A 23,585-nucleotide genomic window follows, 5' to 3' on the forward strand; every position below is an offset into this window, starting at 1 on the left:
AGTGTGATCTTTTGGACTGACTTAGTTTTAATGAGACAAGTGTAAACTTCAAGAAATTAACAAGTAGTCAAAACCTAAACTAGAACTATAATTTAGTTGCTGGAAATGGCTATTAAGCAAAATTACTGATAAACTGTCTGTGAAGTGGCCTCAAAATAACAATGAATCTGCATTTTCTGTTGTGGTTTATTGATGGTTGAATTAATTAGAGCTCACTGACCACTGTGAATGCCAGAATCTAACATTTACAAATGATGAGAGGGTGCCACATTAGAGAAGAGCTCATGGTAGAGAATAACATTCATATGAATAAAAAATTTGTTAGCGAACAAGAAGCAGAGTAGTCAAAAGTTCGTTATTTTGAAATTGGCAAGGTGGAATGGAATGCAGGAAGAATGTGGAAGCATTATATAACATAAATGGACAGAGACTACAGAACTCTGCAGTGGAGGAATCAGCAAGTTCGATACAGGAATCACAAGATATCAGTATGTAGGCCCAGTTAGCAATTAGGAAGGAAATTGGAATGTTGGTTGAGGGGAATGCAATATAAACATAGGAATCCTCGATTACTGTTGCATATAGTATTGGAGAGATCACATTTGGAGTAATGAGTACAGTTTTGTCTCCTTAATTAAGGAAGGACACCATTGCATGAGTACTCCACTGATTCCTGGGGTGATAGGGTTATCTTTTGAGGAAAGATTGCAGAGGTTGGTCCTTTATCCACTATACGTTAGAAGAATATGGGCAGACATATTGAAATGTAGAATGGCCTGTGAGAATTTGATAGTGAGGATGTTGAAAATATGTTTCCCCTTGTGGGAGAGGTTAGACTGGGGAATACTCTTTAAATGGAAGTGTTGATTCATTTAAAATGGAGATGAGGAGAACTGTTTATTCTCAAAAGTTGAGTGTCTGGGGAATTCTCTTTCCCAGAGACTGATGAAAAAGGGTCCTTGAATATTTTTAAAAATGAATTAGATAGATCAATGACCAAGAATGAAGTCCAAAGGTATTGGGAGTAGACAGGAAAGTCAAGTTGTTATTGAATGGCAGAACAGATTGGAGCCTTCTCCTAGGTCTCTTGTTTGCAAAGTTAAGAAATTTACATGAAAAAACGCTACACTTTTTCTAAGAGGACACAAAAGTCAGAAGCATATGCAGAGAGTAGACAAAATAAAATTACTATGTTATTTTTTAAAATGCATTTTTCTAACACAGGACATTCAGGACAGAAAAAAAATTCAACCCAACTGATCTGCTTCTCCTCTTATTCCAAGCAGCACTTTTCAGAACAACAGTTTGTCTCTTCATCCCATTTTCTCTGTATTTACGTGGTTTTCCATAAACATCTTTTGCCTGAACTATATCTTATGGTATTCACATTCTAACCACTGGAATTCATCCTCATTCCATATTGGATTTAATAGTAGTCATTTTGAACTTACTGCATGTAGTTTAGACTTTCAGAAATATAGAAATATTTTCTTCACATCACCATTTTCAAATCATCTATTATTTCACTGAAACTATCAAGTGTCCTGCTAGTCTTTCTTTGCTGAAGGGACAAGCTCCAATCTGTTCAATCTTTTTCCAATAGCAGTAGTCCTTAAGTTTTAGTACCGTCCTTGTAAATTGTGTGCATACTTTCTGCAATGCTTCTATGTCCTTTCTATAACATGGAGATCAGAACTACGCATTACACTAAGTACAGCCCTATTCATTATTACTCACGAATCAAGAGTTCTACATCGCCCAATTCTTTGTCAACATATTTGGGTTCACCGATACCAGGAGATTTGTTTTCCTACCTTACTCAGTTTGTCTTCTACAATGTAAATAATGTTTTTAATTTCCTAATAAAGCATACAACCACATTTCTCCGTTAAAGTCCATTTGTCACTTAACTATTTAGTGAGCAAATTTTCTAATGACATCTTGCATTACATTATATTTTCAATGTTCATTACACCCTCCAATTTGGCATCATCTGTAAATTTGACACTGACTTCCTTGAATCCAAGTCAGAATTATAAATATAAATTATGAATAACAAGTGATCTCAGTTCTGATTGTTGTGGAACACTGCTTCCTTCCTTCAAATCGGAGTAACTATCATATGTCTAACTTTTGCTTTTTATTCCAGGAAATTTGATATGTGCTCATCTACTTGGTCACTTACTCCACTAGTCCTAACTTCCATTTAGAGCTGCCCATATGGTACCTTATCCAAAGCCTTTTGAAAATCCAGTGTTTGCCTCCTCTTTCAGTTATCTTTTCAAAGAATTCTAACATGTCAGTTATGCACAACCTACATTGGCAGAATTCACACTTTTATAATATTTTATATCTTGATGCATTTTTCACCTCTTCCAGAATAGATTCCAATTTCTTACCTATCAATGATGTTAAGCTGACAAGTTTATAGTTTCCAGGTTTTGGTCAATCTTCCATTTTATATCTAACAATATTAGCTGTCCACCATTGCCTTTGACTATTTCTGCCTCATTTCCTTTTGTATGAATTGACTCACGCTAACTAACCAGCAGTTTTCTCCTTTTTTAATTTTGCTAGGTTGTCAATTATTTTCTCCCTTTAACCTAAATGGCTTAATACAAATTTTTAACTTGCATCTTTTAGTGGTGTCCTTTTCATGATTTCATTACCTTTTGTAAAAAACAGAGACTTAGTAGTTACTGATTACTTCTGTCATGGATCTGGTCTTTAACTGAATGCATCTTTCTCATTTTTTAGCGGCCTAATTCCAACTTTAACTGATATTTAATCATGAATATGTTAATTAAATGCATTTTTTGTATCCTTTGATAAATTTGATTTTATTCTCATTATACCCATTTTCCTCAAAGATACTGAACATTTTATACCTGCAGACAGGAGCAATATTTGCTAGATCACATTCAATATCTCACCTATATGCCTCTAACTTAGTTGCATTAGTTTTATTCTTCTCTTCCCATACCTGCTTGTTTCCTTGGGTGTGAGATGATACTCTGGTGTAAGGTATCTGGGAGATTCTTCACTTACCCTCTGCCAGACTGCCCTCGAATTCAATATCTCTGAATCAGAGTGGTTGGTGGGTCAGTTGTGGGTTGTCGAAATACTTCCAAATACCGTAATGCCAACACTACATTTTAATTAAACCAGTTGATAACGAAACAGCTAACTAATTGGTAACTTGTCTATATTCAGTAAATGTGTATTTAATTCAGCATTAATGTTAAATTCTGTTTTTATATTAAAAATACTTTTATAATGTAATTTTAAAATTTAACCACTTTGCTCATTTTCTCTTGACTGAAATTGGCACTAATCTCAAAGTCCTTATTAAGTCAAGCTGAATACTACCAACAAAACTGAATAGACTAAATTAATACTTTTGATTTCCTTAGCTCTGCTGCTCCTCTGTTGGTTATGCTGAAAGATTTTCTACTTGGTTTCCAATGTTTTACTTACTGTTGGCTCTTTCTTCAAACTTATCACCCCATCCCTGCACCAAATTTCAAATACCAACATACCAAGTCATGTCATTTAGTAGATACGCCCAAAATCTGTGTGCCACAGCTCTGTGGAACATTTATCTAAAATACATACTTTAGAAATATTCTATTAGGCTGGACAGTCAACAGCCATCCAATAGTTAACACTTACAACTGGTTAACTTTACTTCGAAATTGCAAATCAGTGGCAAAGGCTTGAGGGAAGACAAACAGGCTAAACATCAAATTTATAACAATCAGGATCATCTGCCCATTCCTTACCACATCCTCTCATGTTTTCGCAACGGTTTAGCAAGCTACACCAGTTAGTAGATTTTCCCAATTCCGTGCCACACAGAGTTGAAATTTAATAAGGAATATTTTACTGCTATATTTCTGCTTGTGTACCTACCTTGATCTGCAAAAACGTGGGGTGGTGGAGGGTGTTGAGGAATGAACTGTGGAGGGATGTCCCCTGTTCCTGTTACTGGAGCGTAAACCTGATGAGGGTGTGGTATTAAAGCAGGGTGATGGTGCATGTAGTGTGGCACATGAGGTGGAGGGGGATGCATTGAGGGATGATTACTCGGGTGGAATTCTGTTGAGTGCGGCAACACAACAACTCTTCGAACACCATTTTCTTCTATAACCTGAAAAACAAATTGTTTTCTTCTTTAAAAATGAATTTAAAAAACAATTTCAGATTAAAGCTTATGTCTCTTATTTGGGGATATAATTCTGGAGTTGCTTTAATATTAAACTAATCCAGGGAAACCTTGAGTTTATAATAACAATCAACATTGCCTCTATCCCAGCTATCAATTGCATATTTCTTTTTCACATTTCTCTTTCTTTTATGCTATTTTTATTTTGCTAATTTCCATTATTTTCTGTAATCTCTTCTGTTATCTGATCACTCTAAACAGTTTCTCTTGTATTTAAATAGTTTTAGTTTTAAATCGCACACTTCTTTTCGGGCGATTGGAAACTTCATTCCTCTATCTCGGCCTTCCTTTACTTGACAGCAAATCTTCTTAATTATGTTATAGACCTTTTCTTAATTGTTGTATCTCACTGTTAGTTCACCAAATTACTTCTGCTATCTGAAGAATACCCTCATAACATTACCTTTTTGAAAGTTTAAGACTGCAATGAAGCAAATAGTAATTACCACTATTGGATGATTTTGTATTTAAAAACATGCTATGCACTTTAGATTTCTTTGACTAATGGTGAAATTACAATTCAGAACGTAAATAACAATTTGCTATTACCAATCTGCCAAATCATTAGAATAGGTCTGACTGGCAAAACTTAAAACCAAAACTTAAATATGGCATGGTGCCACAGCAACAGTTCACTAACATATTGTACAACAGAACTGTAATACACAGTTGCCTGAAGATCAAATGATTTCATTTTGACCAATCAAACCGGATTCAGCATTACCAATGTGGCAGTATATTATGGTTCAGCTGCATAAAATGAAAAGACAATTTCTCTCTCAGTAGTAAATATTTTTCCTCAAGAATTTCAACTGCAGTGGCATTAACCACTTAAATAAAACTTGCAGGACATTAGGTTTGCCAAGTGGAGAATTAAGCAACAACTTGTACTCTTAATGCCTTTAACATAATAAAACACCTGAAGCACTTCGCAGAAACACTAGAAAAGCAAAATGTGACATCGAGCCACATCAGATGACAGGAGATCAGATGTCCAGTGCAGAAGTAGTGATGTGCAGACTCCTTCAGCCATTTACAGATACAACATAGGTCTGCTGCAATTTATCCACTTGCAATTTTATAGACTTTGTGAATTTTTTTTTGCTTCATATTTCAATCGTACAAGAAAGCATCTAAATTTTTCTCACTCCCAACAAATGGAAATTTTGTACATCTAAGGTCAAATTATATAACATACTATCAAGTTTCAGAATACCACTATGATTTCTGTCATCCCTGACACAGTGCTTCAGCATAGCACATCTCAACTATCATAAACCCTCAGTGCTTCAACGTCTAAACTTGTAAACAAAACTTGGTTTCCATTCCATGAGGCGAAAAGAATATCCTCTGCTCATCCTGCACTTCTGTTTCTTTTTTGCTGAAAATAATCACATTCAAAATTAATCAGTGGTTCTCCAAATAAATAAATGGATTTGGGATTGTACTCCCAGAACAAAATGAGCCTAATTATCCATGGGTATATTTATGAGAGTAACTGAATAGTGAAACTCCAATCTGTTTCTTGAATCTCCTCCAGAAGATGCCTGTCATTCCACTTTCATATACCTCTGCCCCTTCACAGTCTATTGCTTCCAACCTCCTAGCTAGATGCCTATCACTAAATGCTTAACCACACTCTGGCTGCAACTGTGAATATATTTATTCTGCATGATACTAATGGGAATTTTATTTACATATGGTAAAGAAAACAGAGACTTCAGTATTTCCCATTTCCTGTAAAATCCCTTTGCACCTGGAACATAGCAAAAGTGTTGGGTAGAAGCCCAGACCAGCAGTTTACAATTATCACAACAGATATTGTATGTCAGCTCACAGAATCTCTCAGTTGTGTTCCACCAGTCAGGAAACATTTGATCTTGATTGATTAGTATCTACCTTGCAATACAGGCGCAGATATTCCAAAACTCGGCTAGGTTTTGAAGCAACCCAGGCTGGAGTTGCACCTCAGGGAGCATGCAGGATTCTCAATGCAGTGGATTCAATGGGAATAGCTCAGGAAAGTGAAATCTCCAAAATGGCAATTCTCCTGGTTTTGTAACTCTTCACAAAAAACAACCCTGGATGCTAACTTAGTTATAGATAGTTACTAAAGAAATCTTAGAATCAAACAGCTACACTAAGCATCCCAACTCACCACTGACCACCTCAACTATGCATCTCCCGATAGCTATCAAAACCCTACACTTGCTATCAATGTGGCTGGTGTGCCACTGGACAATTAAGCCACAGAGCATGACATAATAACTGCTACAAATGGGATGTTGTTTCTACAAAGATCTTCTTCACTACTGGAATCAAGGATTCTTGGACAGGTTCATAAAAGGAGGCCCCAGCAGAGGTCATCAGAAGTTGTGGGTAATTGTTAAACCTGACCAGAATTAGAAATAGGGTTTCAAACTCTGATCTGAATATCTGTTACATTCATTGCACTTGTTACCCTGCTGCAACCAGTGTTAGACTGATGTAATTTATTACTGCAGTTTAATGGTAAAGGAGATAAACTGCATTAACATTAGTAATTCCTATTATTAATGCTCTTTTGGACAAATTATATAAAATATATTAAATTACAATTTCCACTTCCTCATGCTGCATCGGCATGTTTCACTTTTGAGCTGTGGGCAATGTTGTTCTTCTATTTCATGACAATGGGTCAAAAACTGCCTCTCCCCGTCTCACAGAATAGTAATGTTAGGACCTGCACCCCACACACTGCAGTGGTTGAAGAGGTTCGCTCACCATCACGATCTTCTCAAGGACAAACAGGGATGAACATTAAAACGTTGGTCTCACCAGTAACACCTATACCTCAATACATTATTTAAAAATGCAGGAATTAATTTGTCCAAGTAAAATAATGATAGGCCAATGAACCTGAAGGTGCTGCATAACAAAAAATGCCAATTAAAAGTCTGAACTTTATTGCTGACAAAGTGCCAAGTCTGCTTTTCACCATGTTCTGGAACGGAGTTTAAACCCATAACTCAGAGGCAAGAATATTACCACTGTGGCAAACTGATACGATTGCAGAATCGTCATCCATGACCGAAATACTTAAGATACCTTAAACTGTGTATCTAATACAAGTAAAACAGCCAAATTATATTGTAAATCTTGAGACAATTGCTAATGGTTAATCACAAGTCGATCATCTTATGAAATCAAAAGTTCAGCAGCACACTACTCAAAGCATGGGTAAAAAAGTTTTTTTAAAAATCATACAAAACCATGTTATAGTTCAACAGGTTTATTGGCAAGTACAAGCTTTTGGAGCGCTGCTCCTTCATCAGGTAGCTAGTGTTGTGTGTTATATTGTGGTATTGTATGATTTTTAACTTTGTCCACCCCAGTCCAACACAGATACCTCCACATCAAAGCATGGATGTCAGTAAGGTAAGCAGATGGTAACTGCTCTGTAGGCAATTTCATCATTGCAACTCTGTGTGGAATTTTACCAGCCATCCAAAGGAATCTGAAGAGAGTTGGTACATTGCCAGTTATTTTAAGAATAGTGCAAAGCTCTCCCTGCAGTATACATTAATGGTGGAGAAGGATATAATTTTGGGATCAGGTCCTAAAGTACCATTTTCAACAGTGTTACAATGTAAGGGCAATGGCAAGAATGTAGCCCACAGCATTTAGAAAAGCTGTTTAAAAATACAATTGGACTAAAAAGCAGACAAATGAGAAACAACTCAAACTGCAGCTGATCAACAGCTGTGAATTATGATCTAGGACAAAAGATAGTGTGCCAGAACATCCAAGTGAGTTAAATTTCTTTTGATTACATCAGATTTCTGGATGTTTCCACAACTGCATTTGCTTTCTCTTTGGGGACCATTGTACCTAATATTTCATTGGAAGGACAAAATAACTTTTTTTCAGCCACTTGAAAAACCTTAACGTATTTCTGTTCTCATCCCAGTAAACTTCCTTCTTTAGAAAATATCTTTGCTGACAAAGAATCAAGAGAGCATTTAGCAAGGTTTCCACAAACACTGTAAATGATCAGTGACCAGTTCATTTGTAATCATGGAAAGAGAACACCAGCTTTCTTTTAAGTGTGTGTCATGGAATCCTTCACATTCGTATGTCAAAATTCTTTTTAATATCTTACCAGAAAGACAGGAAACCCCAGCCAGTGCAGCATTCTCTACTGCACAGATTTGATGATCTATCAGTTCAAGTCCAGAAGTTGACTTAAACACAGTAGTCTTTTGACTCATATGCGAAAGTGAGCAATTAACCTTAAAAATGTTACGAGGGGAAATAATTCTCTCTTCTCTCATCACTAATTTCAATAGAATTTGTGTACCCAAGCAGAAGATTGACCCTGCAATTAAATATAACCAACATGATCCACCTGTGCATGTGCAGTTGCATACACAATGTCACAGATCTTGATGACAATTGGCACCATCTGCAGCATCTTCAAGTAAAATATTTCTGATTTTAAGTATAAGCATTGCAATAATTACAGATCCAGTTAAATCAAGTATACAATGGTTTTCTCTGATCCACTGAGACAAAAGTATTTTGGTTTGTTAATTATAAGTAAAACATATTGTGACTCCTAAATGTAGTTCAAATGGTTTTATATTTTTTAAAAAAGTGTTCCATGCAGTCAAATGGCAAATACCTAGAAAGAAGAGTTTTTTTTAAAGTTAATTATTTTGATAAAAGAAAAGGTCAGAGGGCCTTATAATTTCATTTTCTCCCTCAGATCATTCCTCTAAAATTTACTTAGAACTCTTAGGGGTAACTTTTACATTTGTTTTTAAGACAAAGTAATTTATTGCCAAATATAAATTGAAAAGCAAGACTAATAATGACTTTGCACATGAACAGTGGTCCACCTTGCAGTGTTGTTCTTTTAATTAAATGTCACATTTAACTGCTTTGCCTAAACAACAGTCCAAAGTGAAGCACTCAGACATTTCAAAAGTTAAAAGGTACTTTGTAAATTGAATTATTTGCATTTTAGTCAATGACTAATGGGAAGTAAATAATTCAGGCCTGAGTTACTGTGTAGCACAAGGAAAAAAAAACGCATTAACTACCAAACTCGACTCTGCAGCAAATGGCAAAATGAACAGAAAGAATACTGCTCTGCTTTAAACCAAACCCACAAAACCCATCAGTTCTTGGCCTTAAGTGACAAGATCTCAAGTTTTTTTATGATTACAACTGATTACCAGATCAGCTCTTCTAACTGTATTTTCTTTTAGCTCAAATAACATTTAACTGCGGCTTAATTGATAGCAATCTTGCTTTTGAATCAAACGGATGCAATTTCGAGTTACACTCCAGAACTCAGCTCAAAAGTTCAGTTCACAGCAAAGGTGTTGTTAAACTAAGGCCTCATCTGTCCCTTCAGATGAATACAATTGATGTACTGGTAATATTTTGAAGAATAAAGGGAATTATTCTTGTTTAATGACTAATACGTATCACCCAAACAACATCAACAAAACAGATTATCTGAACATTATAATCTTGTGCTTGTGGGATGCCATTTTGTGACCACTGATTGGTATTTCCAACAGAGCAACAAGGTCACCTATTCAAAAGGAATGTGATCAATTGATGTAAAGTGCTTTTGCCAGCTTGTGATTCTGAAAGCTGACATATAATTGCAAGTTATTATTTCAGTGAAAACATTTCTTGAAAACAGAATTCAAGGCTTTACTTCTTCAAATAGTGAGTTGGAGGCAACAAGAGTTCAACCTCTCAAAATGTTTATTTTATACATGAATTTTACTTTGAATCGATGGGCTTCCTATTCCCCATCTTGTGCATTGACTGCTCAATCTCCTCTTTGGGTTTGAGCAGCAGCACTGTGCTTATGCACAGATATCAGTCTAGAGCCCTCAAATCTCCAGGGGGTTGGACTTAAGGTATAGTCTGTCAGGCACGAAGTCTAAGTCGAGCAAGTGGGGGATGGGGGGATTTGTAGTCGTGTTGTGAAGATGAGCTTCTGTGTGGAAAGGGGAATTTGGCAATTTGCAAGCATGAGGACTAATTTTGTAATTAGGAGCATCACAAACCTAAGAAAATTGCGCACATAATATCAGACGTAGATGAAGAAAAAAAATCTATGATTAAAGAATATAAAGATTAAAGATACGTGTAACATGCTGTGACAGGCATAGGTTATTTTTAAAATACGATTAATCTTTTTTGACTTCCTTAACACTTGATGCTTGCTTTCAGGGCTGTTTCCTTGAAGCTCCGTCTCTGAGGTCTGTAGTCCCTGCCACCCATCTCTCTCTCCCTCCCTCTTCCCCCCCCCCCCCTCCCCCCACCCCCCCCTCCCCCCTCCCCCACCCCACCCCCGGCACTGTTTCTACTAATCCCTCCAGAGCTCATCAACCTGTCTTCCGTGCAAAAATGGAAGGCTGAAATCAACATAGTCAACAGCTCCCTGACCAACTTGCACAAATAATCCAACACCTTTGACCTCCTTAAAATATCCCTGCAGTTTTCCTATGGATACTGAGCAGCCTTTATTTTCCTGCACTGACTTTCCACTTGTGCTTCCTGGGTAAACAAGGCAAGATAAAGAGATACATACAACTTTCTCACTGCACCTTTCCAGTCTAAAATGTAGGCTGAAAAGAACAGATCTCATTCAATAAAATCTTGTCACAAACCGGCACTATCATCATTTCGGTAAAGGCATAATTTAGGTGGAGATAACTTTCCTTCTGAACTAAAATATTCATTAAGACAGTTGAACTAACATTGAACTTTAAAATTACAAGTTAGAGAGAAACCTTGGCACGTTCAAACCAACCTGATCTATCGAGTCAGAGTAAAAGAATACTGGCGTGCTTTAAATGGGAAAGTTTCACCTCAAAACTAAAATAATGCATAGTCAATTAATCCACCCCAGCGAGAAGAGTCAATTGCCAGTTCCAGAATTAGTGAAATCTGAAAATTAGTAAAATTAAGAGAAATGCTGGGAAAGACCCAAGACTTTATTTCAGAGACTTTTGCCAAACTCTTAAGAGATTTATACAGTCATAGAGATGTACAGCATGGAAACAGACTCTTCAGTCCAACCTGTCCATGCCAACCAGATATCCCAACCCAATCTAGTCCCACCTGCCAGCACCCAGCCCATATCCTTCCAAACCCTTCCTATTCATATACCCGTCCAAATGCCTCTTAAATGTTGCAATTGTACCAGCCTCCACCACATCCTCTGGCAGCTCATTCCACACAAGTACCACCCTCTGTGTGAAAAAATTGCCCCATAGGTCTCTTTTATATCTTTCTCCTCTCACCCTAATCCTATGTCCTCTAGTTCTGGACTCCCTGACCCCAGGGAAAAGACTTTGCCTATTTACCCTATCCGTGCCCCTCATAATTTTGTAAACCTCTATAAGGTCACCTATCAGCCTCCGACGCTCAGGGAAAACAGTCCCAACCTGTTCAGCCTCTCTGTATAGCTCAAATCCTCCAACCCTGGCAACATCCTTGTAAATCTTTTCTGAACCCTTTCAGGTTTCACAACATCCCTCCTTCGGGAATTGAATGCAATATTGCAAAAAGTGGCCTAACCAATGTCCTGTACAGCCGCAACATGACCTCCCAACTCCTGCACTCATTACTCTGACCAATAAAAGAAAGCATACCAAACTCCTCCTTCACTATCCTATCTACCTGCGACTTCACTTTCAAGGAGCTATGAACCTGCAATCCAAGGTCTCTTTATTCAGCAACACTCCCTAGGACCTTACCATTAAGTGTATAAGTTCTGCTAAGATTTGCTTTCCCAAAATGTAGCACTTGTTTACACAATATGTGCAGGTTAGTGAGGCATGGAAATTGTTGCTTGCTCTGGTTGAGAAAGGATACCATCGGATCAGGACAAATCAGGATTTCAAGTCTATTGCTTTGCACTCTTCTCTGGAACACCTTCGCCATACATGGATAAAGATCTCTTTTAAAGAGTCTTCAATACCTACTACAACAAGTGTCTTAATTTATTTGTTCAATTTTTCTATAACCAGGTGCAGCACAGTAGCTCAGTGGCTAGCACTGCTGCCTCTCAGAGCCAGGGACCTGGGCTCAATTCCAGCCTCTGGCAACTGTCTGTGTGGTGTTTGCACATTCTCCCATTGTCTGTGCAGATTTCCTCTGGGTGCTCCTGTTTCCTCCCCCAGTCGAAAGATGGGCAGGTCAGATGAACTGGCCATGCTAAATTGTCCACAGTGTTAGGTGCATTAGTCAGAGGGAAATAGGTCTTGGTAGGTTACTCTTCAGAGGGTTGGTGTTGACTTGTTGGGCCGATGGGCCTGTTTCCATACTGTAGGGAATCTAATCGAATCATTCTGTCTGAATTCCATCACCTCGAAAGGACAAGTCACCAAAAGGCATCCTACAGGTTGTTCGGTAGAAAGTATGTTTCGACAACGCAAATTGTGGACACTGTTTCGGTAACGTGATCTTACTGCTCAATGGGTATAGTGATCTACTACAGCGCAATTTTCTATAAAGCAAGATTGCAGAAGAATGCAACTGTTGAGTTATTGTAGAATGACCTGCATAAATGCAATTGAAATGTAAAGAATGGCCATGTATTTTCTTTTTCAGAATCAGTTAAACTCAAGCGTCATCATTCTGCTTCCATACCATAGTATGTAATATTGACCTAAATACAAAGAAAGAAAACTGTGGAGACTATTATTTTTCAAGTATTTTCCACTTCAAATATTACTTCTTTGCATTTTTCTTATTCATGTAGAGAAATCAATATCTCAAGTGCTCTCTGTGAAACTAACTGTTCACTGTCAGAAAAGTAAAAGGTATATGATATAAACCAAGGAAATTCAAATGGAATATATCCATTCCTGACAAATAATTTGAAAATATTTGTTACATCAGTATTGGAACCATGGACGAATGTCACTTTATACATCTCAGTTTTATTTTGCAAAATGCAATTTTGCTTCAAAGGAGTCCTCTAACTAGGGCTTTCTGCAAATGTCAAGACAATGCATCAGCAGGGAACACATTTTTGGATCAGGGCTTCACTCAAATTTTAAATTGCCCGTTCAACGCCAAGGCTTTACATTTTTGCATATAAACAATATAAATATGTGCAAAAGCATATCTGATCTTAAACTATTTTAAGTACACAGAGAAGAAACTGACTTTTGCAAAGCAGATAACAGGTTTCTAATTTCAACCTTAAACATAAATCCTGTTGCAGAGAACTTAAATTAGCAATCATTAGATATTGCACCCTAAAATGCAGGCAATGTACAGTACCTGTGAGACATAACCAGGAGGCACATAAATTGGAGGCATTGAGCCATTTGGTGACATCATGGGAACATGAGCGGGACCTACAATAACAAAAATTGAACGAATGAAAAACAAAAAGAAATTCCAACCGTGGTAAGGCTGACCTATTCCATATATTATTCAATAGTAAGGCCTAATCCTGATTGCTTTTCATTGGCTAAATATGTACGGATACAGATTAAGTGAGGGTAAGATCATTTTATCTATGATGCGCTGATTCTCACAGACTAAATTGTCTACTAACTCTCTGGTAAAATTCAAAGCACAGTCTGCTGCTCAAAGCACCATAACTTTCAAAACTGAAAGAAAAAGGAATTAAAATTAGCAAATAAAAAAGGCAAGTTCCAGAAGACTTTGAACTTTCCACAGACATCTGAGTTAACTCTGCAAATGTTTGGTTCCCATTCTGTTTACACAGCCTGGACACAGACCCTTCGGTCCAATTTGTCCATGCTGACCAGATATCCTAACCTAATCTCGAGGATCTTGGGCATTTGAACTCACCAACGGCAAAACTATGCTCATCTCAAGCCAGTGAAGGTGACTGCTATTGCTTGTCTTTGACGTGACAGAACTGGACCTAGTTCATTTCTGGAATCATTTCACAAGCTGCTGCATAAGATGATGTGTTGGGGAGAAAAAGCAGGCTCGCTCTCCAAAAGCTCATTCAAAAATTCAACTAATTTGGTTGTGTATCTTCTGCTGAACTGATGATGATGGATTACTTTACTGGTATGATGCCCATTGCTTTTTTTTAAATAATGTCACACCCCACCTTCATGATGCACTACAAATCAAATAGCAACATACCAAACAAAAATTAAAATCTCCCCTCACAAAAATGAACAATGAAGTACAACACAGTTGTAATTTTGTCACAAAAAGACAAGAAATGAGATTTAACTGACAGCAGAAAAATTGCGTTTTCAAAAAGGATCCCTCATCCACATCGTACTCCAAATAGTCTTGATCGGGTGATTATATTTTCACTGTTTCAGATATGCAGTCAAAGATTCACTTCTCAAAACTTTTGATTACATGTTCTATCAGGAACGCTAATGAAACATTGGGCGAGGGGGAGGGAAGAGAAGAGGGGGAGGGAAGAGAAGAGGGGGAGGGAAGAGAAGAGGGGGAGGGAAGAGAAGAGGGGGAGGGAAGAGAAGAGGGGGAGGGAAGAGAAGAGGGGGAGGGAAGAGGGGGAGGGAAGAGGGGGAGGAGAGAGAAAATGGTTTAACAGCATTTCTTGGAGATAGTTAGCTTATTTTTTTTCCAAAGAAAAGTTGCTTTCCATCAGGGTTCCCATCATTTTTTCACATTATGGCACGAAGTTACTGCATACTTCATGAGACAGTTAGGAGTTAAAACGTCTCCTTTAACTTTAGGTGAATAAAACATTCTGAAAATGGGTATTATGTTCATACAAATCATTTTCTCTCACCAAGCGGGCCAACTAGTGAAAATCAACTCTGGAAAACCTGGACAGATTTTTTTTAAAAACACTGACAGTTTCAAATTAGCATCAGCGGGAGAAATGAGCTTTCTGGGATCTGAGAGTTATTTACACTTTTAGATTCTTCCTGCAAGCTACATGTCTGCCAGAAGTGTGGCACACAGTGCCTGCATTAGTTAGATGATGTCAAAGTACTTTTTCTTCAGTTTGGTGCACTTGCTGCCAAATGTTTGGTCCATTTTGATTTTAATTTGTTTACTATGTTAATAGTCATGTAACGTGAAACCCTGTTCTTTGGTTCTGCCAGCCACTGGGAAATTAATTGCTTTATGAAAGTTGCTGTCTCTGTGGGATATAACAATAGAATTTTAACTATGTTAAAACCAAGTTTTTTTAAAAATATCTTCATGACATACATACCTTGAATGCACTGAATGTGACCATCTTCTGTTCGGATTGTGAACGTCTCTCCAGGATTGACTTGCACCAATATAACCTAAAAATCAGCATATTCCAACACTTAAAAACAATATCAATTTTCAACTTTTTCATTATATATTTTCTTCTCTATTGACATCGTTATATTACACACACATCAACATACAAAAATATTTCATATTCACGTTCTATAACAAAAAGATGGCAAGAGTTACATTTTTATTATACATGTTCTTTTGGCATAAACTAATATCTACTGCATATATAGGACACAGTGCTGCATACTTTAGGGGAATAGTGCTCTAGTGGTTATGTTTAGAAATAGTAATCCAGACAACTCACCTAATGATTTAAAGACACGAATTCAAACCACATTATGACATTTAAATTCAGCAACTAAATATTTTTGAGACAGAAAGTTCAGATGAGTAAACAGCCTTAAATTCTGGATTGATGCAAAATCTAATTTGGGTCACTCACCCTTTAGGGAGGAAAGGAAATCCGCTATCCTGATCCAATCCGACTGATAGGAGCCACAAACCAGCAGCAATGTGATTTACTCTGAAACTGCCTCACCCACTACCATATTCTCAAAGGAAAATTCAGTAATGTCCATGTCTAATGTGTAAAGACTTTATTCTTTTGCTGTATGTTTAATTGTGGACTGAAAGAAAAACTATTTAAAACCAAGGACTGCTGTACAATTGGCTTATATTTTAAAGCAGGAACCGAGCAATCATTGTAAGCATTTTTACACAACTGCTTGTTCGATCAATGCAAATGTGTCATGACAGATGAACTGGAACTTAGACACTGCGTACAGATAGAGTTTTGGTTGGTACAAGCAACTGTCTGCCTTGTAAATTAATCAGTTTCCAATTATAAAGGCCTTCAGCAAGTCCATAACTGCAACTGGTTCTTAGATTGCTGAGCAACTTGGGGCTACAAACAAAATAGAGAAATCTTTCAATCTCAACAAGCTCAGGACTCTCCCTGTTATCAGCAGTAAAAGTCTCTTCAAGCCTTAAGAAAACCAGTTTATCTTTCTTTAACTTTGCTGCAAGCTTTGGTTTTAAGTGATGAGTCAGTGACCTTTTGTAAATGAACCAGCCACCATGTGTCTCTTGCAAACCAGTGGAGGCATCCAGAGAAGGATACTTGAGAAGCAGCATTCTGACGGGCTGAAGAATCATGAGAATTGACTCAGTAACTTCTGTAATAAAAAACCACTAAACTGCTTTCCCTCCAACCATGACACTCGTTTTTTTTTAAACTTCTGTGTGCATGTGCAATGGAGAGGTTATAAGGGGATCAAAGTTTTAATTAGTGGAGTTTTATGCCAATGGTTTAACAATTGTTTTACCTGTAGCCAGGTTCTAATTATTCGTAATAAATAATTTTTGTTTAGTACAGAAACTTGGTTCGTGTGCTCTGCCAATTGGATCTGAAAATCTAGTATCTTAGGGAATCTTTGCATATTTAAAATCTTTAAATTTTATACCAACTCTGGAAATAGCAGGATTTGATTTCAAGCACACTGCTCCATAAGGCGTGACAAATAAATTAATTTAAATGCATGCAAATGTGGTCTGTAGATGGCTCAGAGGGGTGATTCCCATTAAGTGTGTCACATTTTCCTCCTATTGGGTTATGGGGAGGGGAAGATTGATCTGCCTCTTCTTTGAGATGTTCACACAAAAATTAAGTGACTGCGATTCAGAAATACTGCAGGCAGAATCCAACTTAGTTACTTGTTCTGTTTTCACCAAGGATTTCTAAAATATCAAAACAACTTTTTAGTAATAAAATAGTTTGACATCCACACAACGATCAAGTACATGATAATTAAATAAGTTCAGCTGACGTTCTAGGATGACAAATATTCTAAAGCCAAAACTGGAGGAAAAATGCATAATGCATTAAATGAGAAAAACTGACACACAGAGAAAACCCAAACAGAGAGAATAAAAAGACTCAGAGAAATGGTGTGTGCATCTATGGATGATGATGAGGAGTAGATTTTACATTGCTTACATCCCACGGTATTAAACATAATCTCAAAAGACCAATATCACCTCAAGCCAGTTTCAAAATTAACAGCTGCCCATTTTATTCACCAAGCATTAATGGATATATATATAAAAATGATGTCAAATACAGAAATGCGATAAGTTCATTGCAAATAGATAATATAGGCTACTTTAAAAAGGCCACGTTCCTTCCTTCACATTGACTTTTTTCCAAAAACTAGTTCTTGTAGTACCAATTTAAAATTTAAGTTCTGACAAAGTAAAAATAAAATTATGCTTACCCCTAAAAACAAGTACAATGATCACTGAAGCAATACAAGCTATATGAAACATTCTGTATTTACTTCCAGAAGTTACTCCTTGTTCTGACGCAATGTTCTTTTTAAACCACTTTACTGAATGTCATTCAATTCTTGGTTTGCAGTGACATTTTACAAGTGACCTGCTGTATTCAATACTGCCCCAAACAGGATAAACATCCTACTAATGTTCTCTCAAAGCACTATGGATTCCAATTCAGTATACATTAGAGAAACTATTATTTAAATTATGCAATATGGTATTACTGACAAATCATTTAAATTGAAAAACAGACAAAATTTTATGATTTTTTCAAGGTATGTATACAGTACAGCTTTATTGCTTGAAGAAATTTATGCAAAACTTAAAATCTACCACTCCAAGTTTTTTTTGGCATCAACAAACTGATTTAGCTAAGATTGAGGTGTTAACACAGATCCTGGAGTAGAGTGGTGCTGGAAAAGCACAGTAGTTCAGGCAGCATCCAAGGAGCAGGAAAGTTGACATTTCAGGTATTCCTGATGAAGGGCTTTTGCCCGAAACGTCGATTTTCCTGCTCCACGAATGCTGCCTGAACTGTTGTGCTTTTCCGGCACCACTCTACTCCAGAATCTGGTTTCCAGCATTTGCAGTCATTGTTTTTACCTTGTTAACACAATCTATAATTTTATGATTTCAAGAACTGCAGCAAAAGTCTGCTGAAAGATTCATAAGCCAGTGTAGCAGATGGCCAAATCATACGCCTGTTTAAGACCTGAAATCTTTCATGCTGTGAAGAGAATGAAAAATACCATGTACATTAAACAGCCAAAACTGGTTTCACCATTCTTCCACAGCAGGTGTCGATTGAAGGATATAAAAAAAGTTATTTTTCTGAAGATTAAAAGTAAACATATTGATAGATGCTTAAAGAGACAGAAAACAATTCTACTATTGTTAACTCCTTCCCCACAGATCATCTTCTAGCAAAATTAATCCAGTTGAAACCAGTTCCCAGCAACTGTCACCATGACAACTAGCTCAATAGAAAAACACTGCAAAAATCACACAAATCAATCTCAACATTAAAGAATTGAGACATACCCAGCCAGTAGCTACACATATGTACTAGACTTTATTATTCGGCACCACATTGAATACATTGGTGATGCAAGAGAATTCAATTGCAAAATGCAGTTGATACCTCTCCTTTTCTCCATGACAACAACTCTCAGAACAAAATCTCAGCCAAGCATAAGTAAGCAGGCCTCAGCAGCATGGGTTTGTTCCCCTCTTTAAACCTACAGTGAAGTCCCTCTACAACTCAGCAGAATGCTAACATTCATTTGTTCTTTATATTGATTAATAACCCAGTCCAGTCTCTAGTGTTGAACTGATCACAATCATTGGAAGGGATAAAGCAGGAATGAGAGTGGGTCTACTCACCAAGCCTTTACTCTGGGGTCTTTGATTAAAATGACTTATTCTGATTAAGTAACACATTAGAATAAACAATTCAATTCACCAGCACAAATAGAGACCATTGCAGTCATTTTATCAGAACCTCCACTGCAAAAGCAATTTACTGATAGATTAGATTCGATTACTTACAGTGTGGAAACAGGCCCTTCGGCCCAACAAGTCCACACCAACTCGCTGAAGTGCAACCCACCCAGACACATTCCCCTACATTTACCACTTCATCTAACACTATGGGCAATCTGTTCCCTATCATGGGCGACTTAGCATGGCCAATTCACCTAACCTGCACATCTTTGGACTGTGGGAGGAAACCAGAGCACCCGGAGGAAACCCACGCAGACACGGGGAGAACGTGCAAACTCCACACAGTCAGTCACCTGAGGCGGGAATTGAACCCGGGTCTCTGGTGCTGTGAGGCCATGATAGGGAACAGATTTAAATATAAATATAATTTAAGCATAGTTAGATTCACAAATAGAAAAGAGAATTTTTTTTGTTCCTGGAACGCTAACAAAAACAACAATGTGACTAACTGCAGCATAGGCTGGCGTTGATTTGCGCAGCTCATAGAAAATTTAACAGGGTTATCAAATAGAATGGTCTTCTGAATCAAAGTCCAGAGAAGCAGCAGACAAAATAATCAAATACAATTCAGACAAATGTTACAATTATTGAATATCAACTTTACCATGTACAAATGAACTCAGAGGGGAGACTGTTGCATGGTACATAAATTGCAAGGTTGCAAGTGTTCATTCAGCTTCATCTTCACTCAGCTGTAACATGACCACACTGCTGCACAATTCCATGTATATCTCTAAAGGATGTCAAGGCAAACCAGTACCTCAACAATGGAAGACAGTAATAGTTATTAAAATAAGAACCTGATTCAAGCTGGCATTTTAGTCTGCTTTCACACAGTAATAGTGTACAATATGACATTAAAAACTTAAATTTTCTTCAATAATCCCACAGTAAAAGGGGGAGGAGTGGGTCCAAAATATCTCTGAAGGAGATTGTTACAGAATTGAGACAACACATCCCAAGCTAGTCTGATTCTACAGCCCCTCCCCTTTGTAATGCACAGAGCCATTGACTCAAACAGAGCTTAGCAAAGATACAAATCTGGACATCTTGAGCAATTTGGTTTTTTGAGCACTGTTAGATTTCAAATATCAGTTCACCAGAAGTTTCTTTATGGTAACTCAAGGAGAGGATACAAATCACAAATCTTGAGCTGACACTAATCTGCAGAATCCTGAACAGAAGACAAACAAGCAACTGTGCCATGTCAAGTTTGCCAGGTGCTAGAATATCAGAGTGAGTCACACAGTATTCAGTGTCTTCCACTCTTCAACATGGAACAAAATATAAAACATAATTTCCTTCAAATTTGGAACTTGAATTTTAGTCAAACTTGTGGATTAGCATCCAGTGAAATGGTCCTCAATATAGCCTTTACCATAAAGATTGGAGAGTCATAGAGATGTACAGCATGGAAACAGACCCTTCGGTCCAACCCGTTCACACCGACCAGATATCCCAACCCAGTTCCACCTGCCAGCACTTGGCCCATATCCCTCCAAATCCTTCCTATTGATATACCCATCCAAATGCCTTTTAAATGTTGCAATTGTACCAGCCTCCACCACATCCTCTGGCAGCTCATTCCATACACGTACCACTCTCTGCGTGAAAAAGTTGCTCCTTAGGTCTCTTTTATATCTTTCCCCTCTCGCCCTAAACCTTTGCCCTCTAGTTCTGGACTCCCCGATCCCAGCGAAAAGACTTTGTCTTTTTATCCTATCCATGCCCCTCAGGGTCCAACTTCTGTAAAAATTAGTTAATCTCAGCATGGCTCACAGTGGACGCACAACAGCCATAATTACTTAGAATCATGGGGAGTAAAGGTATTTGTCAGGTTTCTTTTTGAGCATAGTCCTGATGGCTTCATATCACTGTTCTGACTTGTTTAAGAAAAGTACCCAAATGGGCAAAAGGATTACAGCAATATTGCTACCTTCTTTAGAAAAGCACAACACACTGGAAATTAACACAAAAGAGTACAACTTATTATATTTTACATTGGGAACTATTCATGTAGATGGCAGCAGAGCAGACTGCTTCTGCCAGAGCTCCTTTGCTTCACCTGTACTTTTTCTTTCCTTTTTTGCCCTTTTTACTTCTTCTTCTCTCCTCTTAGCACCTGAGGCAGGTCCCAGAGCAGCAACAGGCGCGGGCAGCGGGTCCCGGAGTAGCATGTGGGGAAGCAGCTGCATGACAGAGACCAGTGCAGGGGAGGCAGCCCTGGAACTTACCTTGGAGCAGCTGAGCACTGGTATGGAACAGACTGGAGACTAGGAGCAGAAAGGGGCAGCTGTTGCACTGGAGTCTGGCACGGGCAGTCAGACCGTGTGTGGAAGTCCTGCACTGCTACAACGTAATGTTTATTTGAAGTTTCTTAACTTACTGTCGTGGGATTGTGTTCAAGTAAAAACTGAAATCAGTGAGTGGCGACAATAGCCTCTTTATTCAGCAATCACAGCACAAGTTTGAGTTGGCAACAGGATCCCGAAAGACAGTTCTTATATATCATTACTATAGTGTTACATTTTTCATCCATAGAACACAAAGATTTGAAAGGCTTCTGTCGTGGGAGACAGGAGATGGGTTAAAAATGTGCCAACTGATGGCTGGTACTTCTGATGGATCAATCTGGTCTGCTTGATTTTTAGAGTTATTAGTTCTTTTGTCTTTTAAATTCGTAAATGTTAGTAAAAATACTAGGCTTTTTTCTCTAAATAAGTTAGAAATCATTAAAAAAAGTAAACTGATTACCACAGCTGTGATGAGATTTACTTACTATTTGCCAGTATGAGATTCATTCATCCATGCAATTTCATGCAAGTGCTGTTTTTGTCAGTTAGTTTCTTAAAGGGATAACAGCCAATTTAAAAGGTATTTAACATGTACTTCTGATTAATATTATAATGTTTCGTAGAGACTTGATGGGGGTGGTATTATTCTGTATGCTGAATGCAATAATGGTTTAAATTTGGATACTACAGAACCATGGTTTTATGAATGAATGGATGAAACCGTGTATTGTAAGTGACGGGTTAGTCAAGGGTTATGAATGAATGAACAAGAACCTGATATTAATGAATATAGTGAGCTGGTGAGTAAGTTAATAAACATAGCCTAGAACACAATATCTCACCCTTTAATGATGTCCTATTTTAAATTTATTTTTCAACTCAGGTAAAGTAATGCTTTAAAAAACTTTTATTCCTTGGTTGTATTCTTGATTTGCACCTAGGCACTGGCAATTAAAGATGGCATCATGAAGCAGACCTTGTAAAAGCTTTTCCATGTACTCCTACATTGGAGAACACGTGACAATAAAGCATATTCTATTCTATTCACTTGCTCAAACCCATGACAATTCTAATCTGCTCCAATTTTTTGATCAAAGGTCACAGACCTTTCTTGATCTACAGACTGCCAAATCTGAATATTTCATTTAAAAAGTGATCTACAATTAACTGGAAATTAAACTACTAAAATTAAAAGAACATTCAGCGTACCACAATCAAGAGCAATGAAGCTTTTTAAGCAAAATTACAAAATGTAAGAATATAATCTAACTGTTGATGGCAGTGCTAAAAGGTCTTTAAAGAGATACCATCTACTTCCCAGAGGTGAACCTAAGTTTATACATATTGTATAGGACAAATGCTGCAATAATTAAGGGCTTATTAATTTTGTTAAATACGATTTCTAAAAATCAATTGCCATAGCTCTAGCAACCCCTCCCCAACAGTAATTTTCTCTTAAAAGATGCTGATTAATTGAACATTTATTTAACCAGTTCACTAAATTTTACTTTGACTGTCTTAATTACATTAAGAAACAAGGATAAATTAGGAAGCAGTTTTTTAAAGCCTTTTTACAGACAGAATTGAATTGAGGCCTGGCACTCAGTAGTGTCACATTACAAGAGAAGCAACATTCAAGCCAAATTTAAGCAAAATGAGTCTTTAATGTATTAAAAGTAATGGTGATTTCATAGATTAGACATTTACAGTGCAGAAGGCCATTCAGCCCAGTATGTTGGTGCTAGTCAAAGATCATTAATTGTATTTCCAATGCTTGACCTATAATCCTGAAGACTGTGACAATGCAAGTGAATATTTAAACCCTGCCCAAGTGTTAAGGGTTTCTGGAACACCTACCCTTTCAGGCAGTACACTCCAGACTCCCACCACTCTTTGGGTGAAAAGATTTCTCATCTCCCTTCTTAGCCTTCTATCTCTTACGTTAGAATCTATGACCCTTGGTG

At 37.4% G+C, this 23,585-nt stretch overlaps 1 protein-coding gene across 3 annotated transcripts in view; it reads right to left on the reverse strand.

Annotated features, from left to right (window-relative positions):
* Positions 1-23,585, reverse strand: part of LOC140495708 (fibronectin type-III domain-containing protein 3A-like) — a 145,963-nt gene that overhangs the window by 54,900 nt on the left and 67,478 nt on the right. For all 3 annotated transcript variants that reach the window (XM_072594714.1, XM_072594712.1, XM_072594713.1), the window contains 3 exons: positions 15,435-15,510; positions 13,529-13,605; positions 3,913-4,150 (listed from right to left, as the gene is read on the reverse strand). In XM_072594714.1, coding sequence (XP_072450815.1) covers positions 3,913-4,150; positions 13,529-13,605; positions 15,435-15,510 — 391 coding nt within the window. The remainder of the gene's footprint in view (positions 1-3,912; positions 4,151-13,528; positions 13,606-15,434; positions 15,511-23,585) is intronic.

The sequence above is a fragment of the Chiloscyllium punctatum genome, chromosome 25 (genome assembly GCF_047496795.1).
Source record: "Chiloscyllium punctatum isolate Juve2018m chromosome 25, sChiPun1.3, whole genome shotgun sequence".
NCBI classification, from domain to species: domain Eukaryota; kingdom Metazoa; phylum Chordata; class Chondrichthyes; order Orectolobiformes; family Hemiscylliidae; genus Chiloscyllium; species Chiloscyllium punctatum.